Source organism: Zingiber officinale, chromosome 1A (genome assembly GCF_018446385.1).
Source record: "Zingiber officinale cultivar Zhangliang chromosome 1A, Zo_v1.1, whole genome shotgun sequence".
Classification (NCBI taxonomy): domain Eukaryota; kingdom Viridiplantae; phylum Streptophyta; class Magnoliopsida; order Zingiberales; family Zingiberaceae; genus Zingiber; species Zingiber officinale.
Window position 1 is genome coordinate 1,710,697 of NC_055987.1, and position 12,129 is coordinate 1,722,825.

Genomic DNA, 12,129 nt, shown 5'->3' on the forward strand with positions numbered 1-12,129 from the left:
TATTTCATAGAGTTGAGGTACCAATACGATTGATTTCCTCCGGTCGTAAGACATTTAATAAATAAAATTCTGCCTTAATTATCATTGGTCGTGAATTCATATCTATGCTTTTTTGGTCCATAGATGTTGGTCCCTTCCTTCTCCGTCCTTGTCCCTAGGTACTTCAAAACGATTTTTAATACAAGGCATCATATCAAAATCAATTTTAAAGAATACCTCCATTTTACATTTTCAAATGATGAACTCCCTCTCAAACTTCGGTGGATGGATACTTGATCCAGCCATCTTCCTTGTTGCTTTAGTTGGTGGTTAATTCTTCTAAGATGATTAAACTCTGATACCATTTGTTGGATCGGTTGGACTGGCTAGAGGGGGTGAATAGCTTGTAAATTAGATTTTAAATCTCTTGATTCTAGCTTAGCAAGGATACATACATTAAATTAGAAATTAAACACATAAAAAAAAGTAAGAGACTAAGGATTTACTTTATTTACAAACGGGAAGTTGCTAATCCAAGGCGATGAAAGTGCATTAAGAAAGCTCATTTTTTGACAAAGGTAGAAGGAGAATTAGCCCCTTATAACAGTTATAAGATCGAAATGAAATACAGAAGTGAGTACAAAATATGTTATTGAACTAAGAGGACAAGGCCTCTATTTATAGCATTTTGGTCGAAATGACCATTTGCTAATGTGGCAATTCAAGGTACCTTGAACGCTTGGAGGTGTTTCCATGGATAAAACTTTATTCTCATCGCAACAACTTCAATATGATTTGGAGGCATCGAAGGCACCTCGATTGTGCTAAGTTGGAGTCCACTATTTATCTCTATGGCAACTGCTCTTGATCTTTGGAGGTGCCTCGATTCATAGGAGACGCCTCAGTTCATCAGAGGCGCCTCAAGTCCTACAACCGATAGTGATTCTTTGCTGCATGCGAGGTGCCTCAAATCCATCGGAGGCACCTCAGGTCTTCATTTTATCAAGGAGCCTTTGGGCAATTGGAGACACCTGGAATGGTCAACTAAAGTCATTGACCATTCTTCATTCTTCTCGCTTGGGTGATACTCCAGTCATCTGGAGTTGAGCTCATCGGAACTCAACTCCAACATTTTCCTCGAACAAACTTCCTCCCATCTTCTCGTCCTATGAATGCACCACGTGCGTCCTTCTCATTCCACCAGTGTACTCTTCTGGAGCTTTTCATCCCTTGAATGTACCAACCCCGTCGGCTACCTTCCCGTACTATCCTTCTCGCTCATTGTGTTTTCCGCTTGACTTTTTATGCTCCTATGTTCATGTACACTTAGACACAAGACATCAAATACATAATACCTAACTTAACTTAGTTGATCAATATCAAAACTAATAGAAGGTACTTACAAGTACATCCTGCACCACTTGTACTTCAGCCCTCTGAGTCTTGTAGGCATTGCATGAGTCGGTCTTGACCATATCTAAATAACACATTTTAGCCACCACTTAATCTCCTTTTACTTCAACAACTTGATCTGCCATAGGAAACTTGACCTTTTATTGGAAAATGAAGACCACAACTCAAAATTCATTCAAGGCAAACCTTCCCAAAATAACATTCTAAGCAGAGGGGGCATATGCTATGGTGAAATGGGTGAGTTGAGTTCATCGCAGAGGCTCTTGTCCCAAGGATATTTCCATACGGATTTGGCCGAATGGTGGCACTTTATGCCCGATGAATTTGAACAAGGAGGTACTTATAGGATGAAGATCCTCCCTATCAATCTGTAATTAATCAAAGACCTTCTTGAAGATAATATTGACTGAGCTACTTGTGTCAATGAAAGCCCTAGATACATTGTAGTTAGCTATGCTGACCTTAATGATCAAGGCATTTTCATAAGGGGCCTCCACTCTCTCTAAGTCTCAAGAGCTAAAATCTATTTGAGGACCTTTCTCGAGCCCCCTCTTGGCGCTAATGCTACAACTTTCCAATTGCTAATCATGAGCTTTTTTTGCTCGATGTGAATCTCCATCTGTGGAGCCTCCAAATATCTTATGGATATCCCCTCAAGCGGCATTGCTTTTATTTTTTCTTGGCGGGCTTCTTAGCGAGATTGAGATGACTCTCGGGCCCTATTACACGGAGAACGGGCTCAACAATCCGGATATCAGGATGCATCTTCTTGCCGACTGGTCGGGGAAGAAGAATATCAAGAAGAGACGGGAGATAAACGACCACTCGGCCTTTGATTGACTCGGGGAGGAGAGCTTCGGTTCAATGAACGCTGATCAACAACTCACCAGAGTTCTCTAGCGGAGGCATATCAAATTGGGAGAGCTAAGCAGGGTGTCGGGCGAGATAAGTCGACTAAGCGGAGCAGTGAGTTAGGGGAGTGTAGCTGATTGAGTAGAGTAATGAATCAAGGGAGCTGAACCCCTAGCATTGGGTGAACCGACTGGAATAGTCGGGGGTACCTTTAAAGGAAACGCCTCAGTTTATTTGAATTGAACGACCACCTCTTTTATCTTAGATAATCCAATCGAGTTAACCCATCTAGACTTTGACCAACATCTCGATAAACTCATCTAGACTTTGTTCTTCATCCAAGTAAACTCATCTACACTTTGATCTCTATCTCAGTATGATTATTAACCTTCTTGGCACTCATTCAAAATTTAAAATTCATAACTAACTGTGCTCATTTAGCATGGGATTTTTTTAAGAAATTATTCTCAATCAAAATCTTACTGAAATAAATAAATAAATAAATATTAATGAACCGTTCACGATATTTCGATTTTTCTTTTTTTCCTTTCTAAAAAATATACTAATGAAATAAATCTATCTAAAATATTTAAGAAAATAAATAAAAATAAACAAATTTAAATTTCAATATGTGAGCTGTCTTACCTTTTCCTTCTTCCATTTTAAAAGTCGACGCCCAACTTGACCTTCTGTCACTTTCCTGCCAAACAGAACCGTCTCCCAAATTGACCTTCTCTCACTTTCCTTCCAAACACAACCGTCTCAAACAAAACAAAGACAATATAAATAGTTTACTCGCCCTACCTTTCCTTCCGTTGTCGCTCACCCTGTTCAAACAGAACAGAGGGTTAAAGTTGACGCCCAAATTGACCCGCAGAACACACGGTGCCTACGAGATCTATATAAACAATCCACTCTTCCACTTCTTCCTCACCCACTACTGCTAATCTTAGCTCTCCCGTCACTAACCTTTCTGTTCATTTCCTCGGCGACGAAATGGTTTCCGGTTCCTGCACCGACGAGGTCACTCTCAATGTCTCAGCCACAAGGCTCTGGAAAGGAGCGATCGAGGAGCCCCATATCTTGTACCCCAAGCTCATGCCTGACTTTTTTTTCTAAAGCCGAGCGTATTGGAGAGGGAGTCGGAGCTATTAACGTCTTCTACTTCGCTCCGGGTATGAAATTTAAAGACTTTTAAAGATTTTTGCTGCACTCGATCGATACGGTAGATTTTACATGCTAATGAATTCTTTTGTTTACTCTACAGCCGCAAATCTGCCACCGGGAAGCCTCAACAAGAACAAGATAGAAGTGCTCGATGAAGCCACATTCACTTTTAAGAACTCGTCCGTCGAAGGAGGGCTCCTTGGCGTGCTTGTTAAATCACAAACCTATGAGTCCGTCTTCGTTCCATCTGGTGCTGATAGTTGCGTTGCGAAGCTCAAGTTTGAGTATGAAACAATTGGGGGCAAAGATCTCAGTGAAGAGGAACTAAAAGCCACCAGAGATGGATCCATCGGAGTGCTCAAGGCCACCGAAGGATATCTACTTGCCAATCCTGATGTCTACGCTTAAATTCATACACATCTCGCTCATCCAACCTTAGCAACTTCCTTTTCAACTATGTTCCACTTTGAATCTTATTTAATAAATGTGATCAATAAATGGATGGAATATATTTATCTAGAGTGCATTAATAAATGTTATTGGCTGTTTTAGTCACTTGCTCTGTTTTCTTTTGAGGAAAAAAAGGATGAACATCCGAAATGATACTGAAATGATAACTGAAATAGAAGAAGAATTCTGTCTATCAAATCAGATACTGAAATGATAACTACTCTCGATATGTTTGCCTCGGTGAATCTTAAACACAACGAGCCAAGCCATTTCTTACAAAATAGTGGCAACTGGCTTCACTGAGTTGAATAATTTTCAGATGACTGAATTCTGTAAAAATAAATAAGAAGAAAAAACATTATAAACTAAAATTCCTGGACAAGCTGATTCCTGCTTTGAGCTCCAATACTGCATGTTATAGACAACAGCTTATTTGCTGAAACAAGCAATGATTCTTTAGATCGATCGTAAAAGTATCTACAATCTTGCTCCAGCAAGTATCTTCAACTGGGACGCTGTATAATTTAATTCAGTCAAAACTATAAAATTATGACTTAAAATATATTGATATAACCAAACAAGATGAGACATTTGGATGAGATTGTTGATAAAATTAGTGTGTTAGTGGACATATTTTAATTTAGTTAGCGAAGAGAAATAATAGGGTAATGATTGTAATGTGGTGTTAGTGGGTCAATGAGTTGGCAAGTTGAGTTAGTGCTAGAAAATAGTGGTTAATGTTGTAGTGTTAGTGGAGTTAGTGAGTTTTTTAATATGTGATGTATTAACCCTATAAATAGGATATGTAATGATCAGTAAAATATATGAAAAACTTATTTTTATCCTCCTTGTGTCCTTGACTCATCTATTTTTCTTATCAAGGATGAGTGGATCGGGTGATAACTCGAGCAGACTAGCCCAAATCAAACCACTTAAATAAGTCAGATAAACTAATTAATTTGATCTAATCGCTCAAATAAAATATTTTGTCAGTATATTTACAAATCAAATATTAAGGAATTTATGTTATATTTTATTCACTATTTATTTCATTCCTGGCTATGAATTCTTTTTCAATTCTTTTCCAGAACCAAAACCGATACTTCGATCTGGCTATGTTGATTTTTCTCTACCCGTCACTCTTTTTGTCTGAATCTTCTCGAATTTCAAGTTTACAACAGTCAAGCTCCATAAATTCTTTATTGTCGAACCAAAGAAATTACTTAAATTTTATTTTCCCCAGCAAGCAAACGTTGAACGACCAAACGCTTAATTTTCTCCCTCAGCCACATCACATTCATACTTAACAGTTGCATAAATTCCATCGTTTTGGAACCATCCTCGAGTCAAAATCTTGTTGAAAAGTAAGTCTGGCTAGATACCAATGGGCTGCGCGGAATACTTTGAAATAATGGGGGAAACAAACAAGTGTACCGAAGAAACAAATCCATCTCCAGGCAATAATTGACTTATCATGTCGCACATGAAGATAAATCCAGATGCCGAAGTTTCAACGTGTTCAGGTAGACGCCCAAATTGACCCACCACTCCATGATTGACCCGGCACCGTACCTTCAAGATCTACATAAAGACGGTCCTTTTCCCCTGCATCTTCATCCACTAGTAGTTCGACCTCTTCTAGTCACTTGCTTTCCACTCTGCATCCTCAGCAACAAAATGGTATCTGGTTCCTGCACCGACGAGGTCACCCTCAATGTCTCTGCTCCAAGGCTCTGGAAAGGAGCAGTGTGCGAACCCCACATCTTGTACCCTAAGCTCTTGCCTGACTTTTTCTCTAAAGCTGAGCGTATTGGAGAGGGAGTTGGAGCCGTCAATGTTTTCTACTTTGCTCCAGGTATATTCATACATTTTAAGTAAATCAAAGGCTCTACAAGATTCGACATGCTGATTATATGTATATGTCCTTTTGTTTCATTGGCAAAATGCAGCTTCTAATATGCCACTGGGAAGCTTCAACAAGAACAAAATAGTAGTGTTGGATGAGACAACTTACACTTTCAAAAACACAGCCACCGAAGGAGGTCTCATAGGCGTATTGCTCAAGTCACTTGATTATGAGTCAGTGTTTGTGCCCTCGGGTGCTGATAGTTGCATTGCAAAGATCAAGATGGAGTATGAAACACTCGGGGGCAAGGATCTTAGTGAGGAAGAGGTAAAACCAATTAGAGATGGATCCATTGGAGTCCTCAAAGCTGTCGAAGGATACTTGCTTGCTAATCCTGATGTCTATGCATGAATTCATATGTGACTCATGAGAACTTGCTTTTTATTCTTGTTATCTAAGCATAAGTTCAAGTTATCATGAATTCAGCAGTTAAATTGTCTTCAATAATTGGACTCATTTCTAGAGTGCTTGGAAACGTTGGTGTAAAACTTTTGCTACAAATAAAAGCTATGTTACTTTCAAATCATGCTTTGTTATAGAAGAAGAAACCGAAGACAATCGAACAGTGTTGACCAGCTTACACATACAAAAATCCAGGATAAGAAGAGATGCTGAATGGATTCTTCAAATGCTGAATGGACTCATAAGTCGGTGATTTTAACACTTAACCTATATGTTCAGTTCTTACCATCTATTTAATCCTGGAAGCGATCAGTTTGGCTTCATAAAAATATCTGGTTCCCAAGGGTAAATTATAAAAGCGCAACAGCAAGTCGTCGGCAGCCGACCTCCACCATAACAATAAATGTACCAAATAGCGATGGACTATGTCCGTCGCTATTCCGTCACTAATGACATATTGCCAAGGAACAGCGACGGACTGTCGCATAGACATCGGCCGTTTGTACTATAACGACGGATATTAAATATCCGTCGCTATATATAGCAACAGATATTTTAATTTCCGTCGTTACTAGCCAAACGGAGAGTAATCTTCATTAAGGTATTAGTGATGCTAATCCATAATATCATAAAGTATCATAGAGAGTATCGATATTCATCAAATAGCACCAGAAATTTAATTTTCCATCGCAATTAGCGACGGATTTTTAAAAATCCATCGCTAATTGCGACGGAAACTTAAATTTCTGTGGCTATTCTGTGTTATAGTTTACTAGTGTCTTTTTCATTTTTTCCTATTTTTTCTATTTATATATAAATCTAAACCACTCTAAGTATCACAAGCGATGATTTTCACAATAAATTGATAATACATAACAACAAAACTTACAACAAACTCACTACACATCAACAATTACAACATAACAAACTCACAACACATAACAAACGTACAACAAATCACAAACCACACAGCAATCTAGCTGAACTAAAATGAACACTAGATATATAATAGTAAATCCTAACATAGGTACGAATCTAATATAAGATAAAGTTTGTCCAATACAAAATAATCCAATACAATACATCTTAATCAAAATAAGGAACAAAATCATCTCTGGGTCCTGTATAAAACTTCATTGAGATTAGTTGTGAATAGAAAATGCGATGTTAAACTATGAAAGATATAACTACTTATCTTAAGTTGATAAGTAGTTTAGCTAGTGAATATTCTTTAAAAATACATATTTACGTCCCTGAGATAAAAATATGTTGAATCTAAATATGATCATGGAAATGCATAATACAATAAGAGATGCATATAATTATTAAAAAATATATTATTTTTGGATGAAATTAAAAGTTAAGATAAATGGTATATATCTCAAAATAATTTACTCTATAGGGGAATGGTCAGGATCCCAGATGTTCTGGTACTTCAAACGATGCCGCCCAAACATCTGTGAATCAAGAGATAACGTCACTGCAAATGCTTGCATATAATGAACTATCACCTCAGTCTGTCGCATCTCCCGTATCTCTGCGTCCCCCATTGTCATCGTCTCCTCCAATGACAATAGTCAAGTCTGCAAGTCCTCATTTTCCTCCCATAATTCTCATACCTACTAGATGAGGAGGAGGAAGTAGGACGACCCCTAATCCTTGGAGTCCTCATCCGCTCATACATAACTTTGGCCTGAGAGTCAAGCCTGTAGAGGAATGCCTTCTTTCTTCCACCGATGATATCATAATAAATATCATTAAGCGTCCCCAACAACTCGTAAAATAGTTTGATCACAACGTGATTTCTGTACTGACTACATGACTATATATGCAAAATCACAATATAAGATATACACATTTGATATAATATTATCTTCTAACTAGGGAGATGAAAAAATAAAAATAAAATCTATACAATATACCTTGACATTGTGTCACGCCCCGGGGGAGTCCCTGTCTGACCGAACTGTCCTCCATGAATAGAGACTCCGGAAGCCACGTGCTGACCCTTCAGCGAACAATCTTGGCTCATGTGCCCAGGCAATTTGCAATAGTAGCAAATTGACTGTCCCAAGGTGCAAGTTGATATGATGTGATCCCTAGATCCACATCGAGTGCAGTGAATGTCGTTGGCGGGTTGTTTCTGGTTCTGCTGAGGAGATCGAAAATGTCCTGATAGAGATCACCCTGACTTCTGAGGTCGACTAGATGCCCCAGAAGCACCCTGAACCGACTGACTGCGTCCACTCTACTGTTGTTTGGTAGCCTGCAGCTGCTGGATCTTCCCTAAGTCTGATCAGTATGCTTCCTCTTCTTGTCTACACTAGTTCTCTGCTGAGCTGACTCGATCATAAGGGCTCTGTCCAATGTCTCTATGTAAGATGAATTACCAAAACCCGCAATCTTTACTTGCAAATGTCCATCCAGTCCCTGGGCAAACTGAACCATATGTGATCTGCCCTCAGCAACTAACTCTGGACAAAATCTAGCCAACCGATTAAATTTGACATTGTATTCTGTCACTGTGCGACTGTTCTGCCGAAGACTCAGAAAATCTTGTCGGCATGTCATCTGATATGACCGTGGAAAATACAGGCCTTCAAAAGCCTCTCTAAATCTCGCCCAGGTGTTGTGTTGCTCGCCTATGATCGAGCGCTATGTATGCCACTAGATGTCGGCCTCATCCCGTAAATGGTAAGCAGCCGGCTCTGCTTTCTCCCACTCGGAGCAAGCCATATAGAAGAAAGTCCGCTCCATAGTTTCTATCCAAGACTGAGCTATGCTCAGATCACTAGGAGAAGTGTGAATCGGCTTTACATCGACTCTGCCAAAGCTGGGATTCGAGTTCGTGCCGCAATCATATCAGTAGGTTGAGAAGGGATCGCCGCGGGAACTGGAAGAACCACTGGATCTAGTACCACAAGTGGTACCGCTGGATAGGCCGGGGGAGGTACCCCTGGTGCTGTTGCATAAGCTGGGGCAGGTACCGCTGGTGGTGCTGCAGGGTCAATATAGGCAGGAGCAGCTGGAGGTACGGTAAGTGGTGGTACCGGGTAAGCCGTAGGCATGGCTGGAGGAGGTACCGGATAGGCCGCAGCAGGTACTGGTGGCGGTGGTGTCGGGTACACAGTAGGCGTGGCTGGAGGAGGTGCCGAGTACGCAAGTGGTACAGTGAATACTATAGGGGTGGGTAACTTTGGAGAAGGGATCGTTGGAATCCGAGAGCTTGACGCGCCCGCAGTACCATGAGGAGTCTGTCCCTGACCGACAGACTCTATCCCAGCAGACCTCTCTGGCGACTCTGTCGCTAGAGATTCCAATGCCCTCTTGTGTGGCTGTCCTACACCATGTCTCGGCACGCGAACACGTGTTCTTCGCCTCATATCTATTAAATTTATTACCCAGGTATTAATACAAGTACCTAAATTATAAAATGAATTATCATACCTATTTGTCGTTTGGAGATGTTTCTTCGCTGCCAAGTCCCCAATTATGACCTCGTCTAAGAATACCTCGGAATTCCGAACATGAAAATCAACGGAAATCCATATAAATTCAAAAATACCCAGATTAACTCGCATAATCGAGCTCTGATACCAAATAAATTGTCACGCCCTGGGGGAGTCCCTGCGAAAGAAAATTTCGTCAGCATCTTCCCTGTATGGGTGACAATATGAATCTTATTTACAAAGCCCTCAAGGCCCCTAAATCCACGGCCAACACGATTAGAACATATACAATAAAATATGATAAGCATTCCACATAGTTTATATAATTCAGCCTTCGACTGACACAACCACGCAGTTATAATGGTAAAAAAACCTACTCCACTACAACAAAGAAAAACACAACACAATGGAAAACCTTCGCAGCGGAAAACATGGGCATTATTCCCCGAAGCATAACATAGAATCCATAAGTACAAGTGTTAGAGTGTATACTAAAAGCCTAGCTTTTGTATAAACATTTATTTAGAAATAAAGAATCACAATGGTCAAATACCTACATTTATTTGTTAAGTGTAATTGTTCAATTAATTTATATTGTAGATAACATGGTGTGTGGTGTCACACACAGAAGATCATGTTATCAGTTCTTTATAAATTATAAACAGTTGCTCACGACTAAGATGGAAAGGAACAAACCATTGGAATAGTCGTAGTGTAATTAGGTATTAGTTTATCTTGACTAATAAATTACACTAGTACACTCTAAGTGTATTGAGTAGGACCATTTAAGGAAAGTTCTTTTTATACTAACTTGATAAAAGAACTAGACCTTAGTTATTATGGAAGTGTGTGCTCTTAATCCTAATATAATAACAACCACATATATTTAGTATTTATTTCTTTGACTTATCAATGGGTGAGATTTAGCTCGATAAATCAATAAGCCCGATAAGTTGGGAAATGATATTACTTATAGTGTGTGTTGTTGATTATAGAAGGAAACTGTGTCCTAGTAATCTAGGTTGAGAATGACCCCAAGAGGAGCTCATAAGGATTGTCATGTTAAACCCTGCAGGTGGACTTAGTCCGACATGATGATGAGGTTGAGTGGTATTACTTTTGGACTTAGATATTAATTAAGTGAGTTGTCAGTAACTCATTAAATAGTGGGCATTCGACATCTTAAACATAGGGAGACTAACACACTCATAATAAGAAGGAGCCCAAAATGTAATTTGGGATTGGTGTGGTAGTTCAATAAGAATTCTTTAGTGGTATAAATTATTATTGATAAAGTTAAGTTGTGTGTTCGGGGCGAACACGGGAAGCTTAATTTCATCAGGAGACCAAAACCAATTCCTCCTCTCAGCCCCTATCATAGCCTCTTGTATATAGAGATTTATACCCACCACATACCCACTTCTTACCCATCTTTATACCCATCCTATTGGGGTCGGCCAAGCAAGCTTGGAACCTAAGCTTGGGTCGACCAAGTAAATAGGATGAGTTGAGTTGGTGTGGTCGGCCCTAGCTTGAACCCTAGCTTGGTGTGGCCGGCCACATCATATTAAAAAGGGATTTTTATTAAAATTATTTTTTATGTGGATGTCATGGTATTAAAAGAGAGTTTGAAATTTAAATCTTTCCTTTTATAGTTTTCTACAAAAGATTAAGAAAAGATTTGAAATCTTTCCTTATTTGTAAATTGAAAGGTAGATTTTAATTTTGAGAAAACTTTTCTTTTTTAACCATGTTCATGATTTAAAAGAGAGTTTAAAAATTAAATATTTCTTTTATAAGTTTCTACAAAAGATTAAGAAAAGATTTGATATCTTTCCTTATTTGTAGATTGAAAGGAGATTTTAATTTTTAGAGATAACTTTCCTTTTTGGAAATCATCCACATGTTTAAAAGAAAGATTTTAATTTATAAAATTTCCTTTTTACAAACCACCATGATGGAAAAATTATTGGAGAAATTTATTATAAATTTCCGGAAACAAATTAGGAAGTTTTAATTCTTGTGAATAAAAACTTTCCTTGATGGAAAATAAGAGGTGGCTGTAATTGAGAAGAGGAAATTATTTTTAATTAAATAAATTTTCCTTTTCATGGCAAAAGAATTAAGGAAGTTTTTATTTAAATTTCCTTATTTGCCAAAACCAAGGATTATAAAAGAGGGGGTAGAGGTGCGTTCATGGCTAGAGAACTCTATTCTTTTTCTTCCTTGGTGTGACCGACCCTAGAGGTTCTCCCTCTCTTCTTCTCTTCTTCTTTAGTGGCCGGTTTCATTTTCTCTTGGAGCTCTTGTTGATGGCCGATTCTAGCTAGGAGAAGAAGGAGAGAAAGGAGGCTTTATTTCTAGCATCCCTTGGAGCTTGTGGTGGTGGTCGAACCTCTACTTCTCTTGGGAAATTGTGGTGGCCGAATCTTGCTTAGAGAAGAAGGTGGCTTAGGTGGATTCTCATCTCGGAAGATCGTTGCTCACACAACGTCCAAGATTAGAAGAAGA

General features: G+C 39.0%; 2 protein-coding genes across 2 annotated transcripts; both read left to right on the forward strand.

Moving 5' to 3' along the window:
* Positions 1 to 3,167: 3,167 nt before the first annotated feature.
* Positions 3,168 to 3,976, forward strand: LOC122015205 (pathogenesis-related protein STH-2-like). Its single transcript, XM_042571971.1, has 2 exons — positions 3,168 to 3,419; positions 3,512 to 3,976. Exons 1-2 carry the CDS (start codon positions 3,278 to 3,280, stop codon positions 3,817 to 3,819), a joined length of 450 nt encoding a protein of 149 aa, XP_042427905.1. The 5' UTR covers positions 3,168 to 3,277; the 3' UTR covers positions 3,820 to 3,976.
* A 1,485-nt stretch (positions 3,977 to 5,461) lies between these two features.
* Positions 5,462 to 6,290, forward strand: LOC122015186 (pathogenesis-related protein STH-2-like). Its single transcript, XM_042571948.1, has 2 exons — positions 5,462 to 5,716; positions 5,811 to 6,290. The coding sequence occupies exons 1-2, from the start codon at positions 5,539 to 5,541 to the stop codon at positions 6,116 to 6,118; spliced, it is 486 nt and encodes a 161-aa protein (XP_042427882.1). The 5' UTR covers positions 5,462 to 5,538; the 3' UTR covers positions 6,119 to 6,290.
* The last annotated feature ends 5,839 nt before the right edge of the window (positions 6,291 to 12,129 follow it).

Excerpts from the sequence above, each read along its gene's own strand:
- LOC122015205 (XM_042571971.1), top strand. The coding sequence starts at position 3,278 with ATGTCTCAGCCACAAGGCTCTGGAAAGGAGCGATCGAGGAGCCCCATA. Across the intron at positions 3,420-3,511 it reads CGTCTTCTACTTCGCTCCGG|CCGCAAATCTGCCACCGGGA; the intron begins GTATGAAATTTA and ends TTTACTCTACAG.
- LOC122015186 (XM_042571948.1), top strand. The coding sequence starts at position 5,539 with ATGGTATCTGGTTCCTGCACCGACGAGGTCACCCTCAATGTCTCTGCT. Across the intron at positions 5,717-5,810 it reads TGTTTTCTACTTTGCTCCAG|CTTCTAATATGCCACTGGGA; the intron begins GTATATTCATAC and ends GGCAAAATGCAG.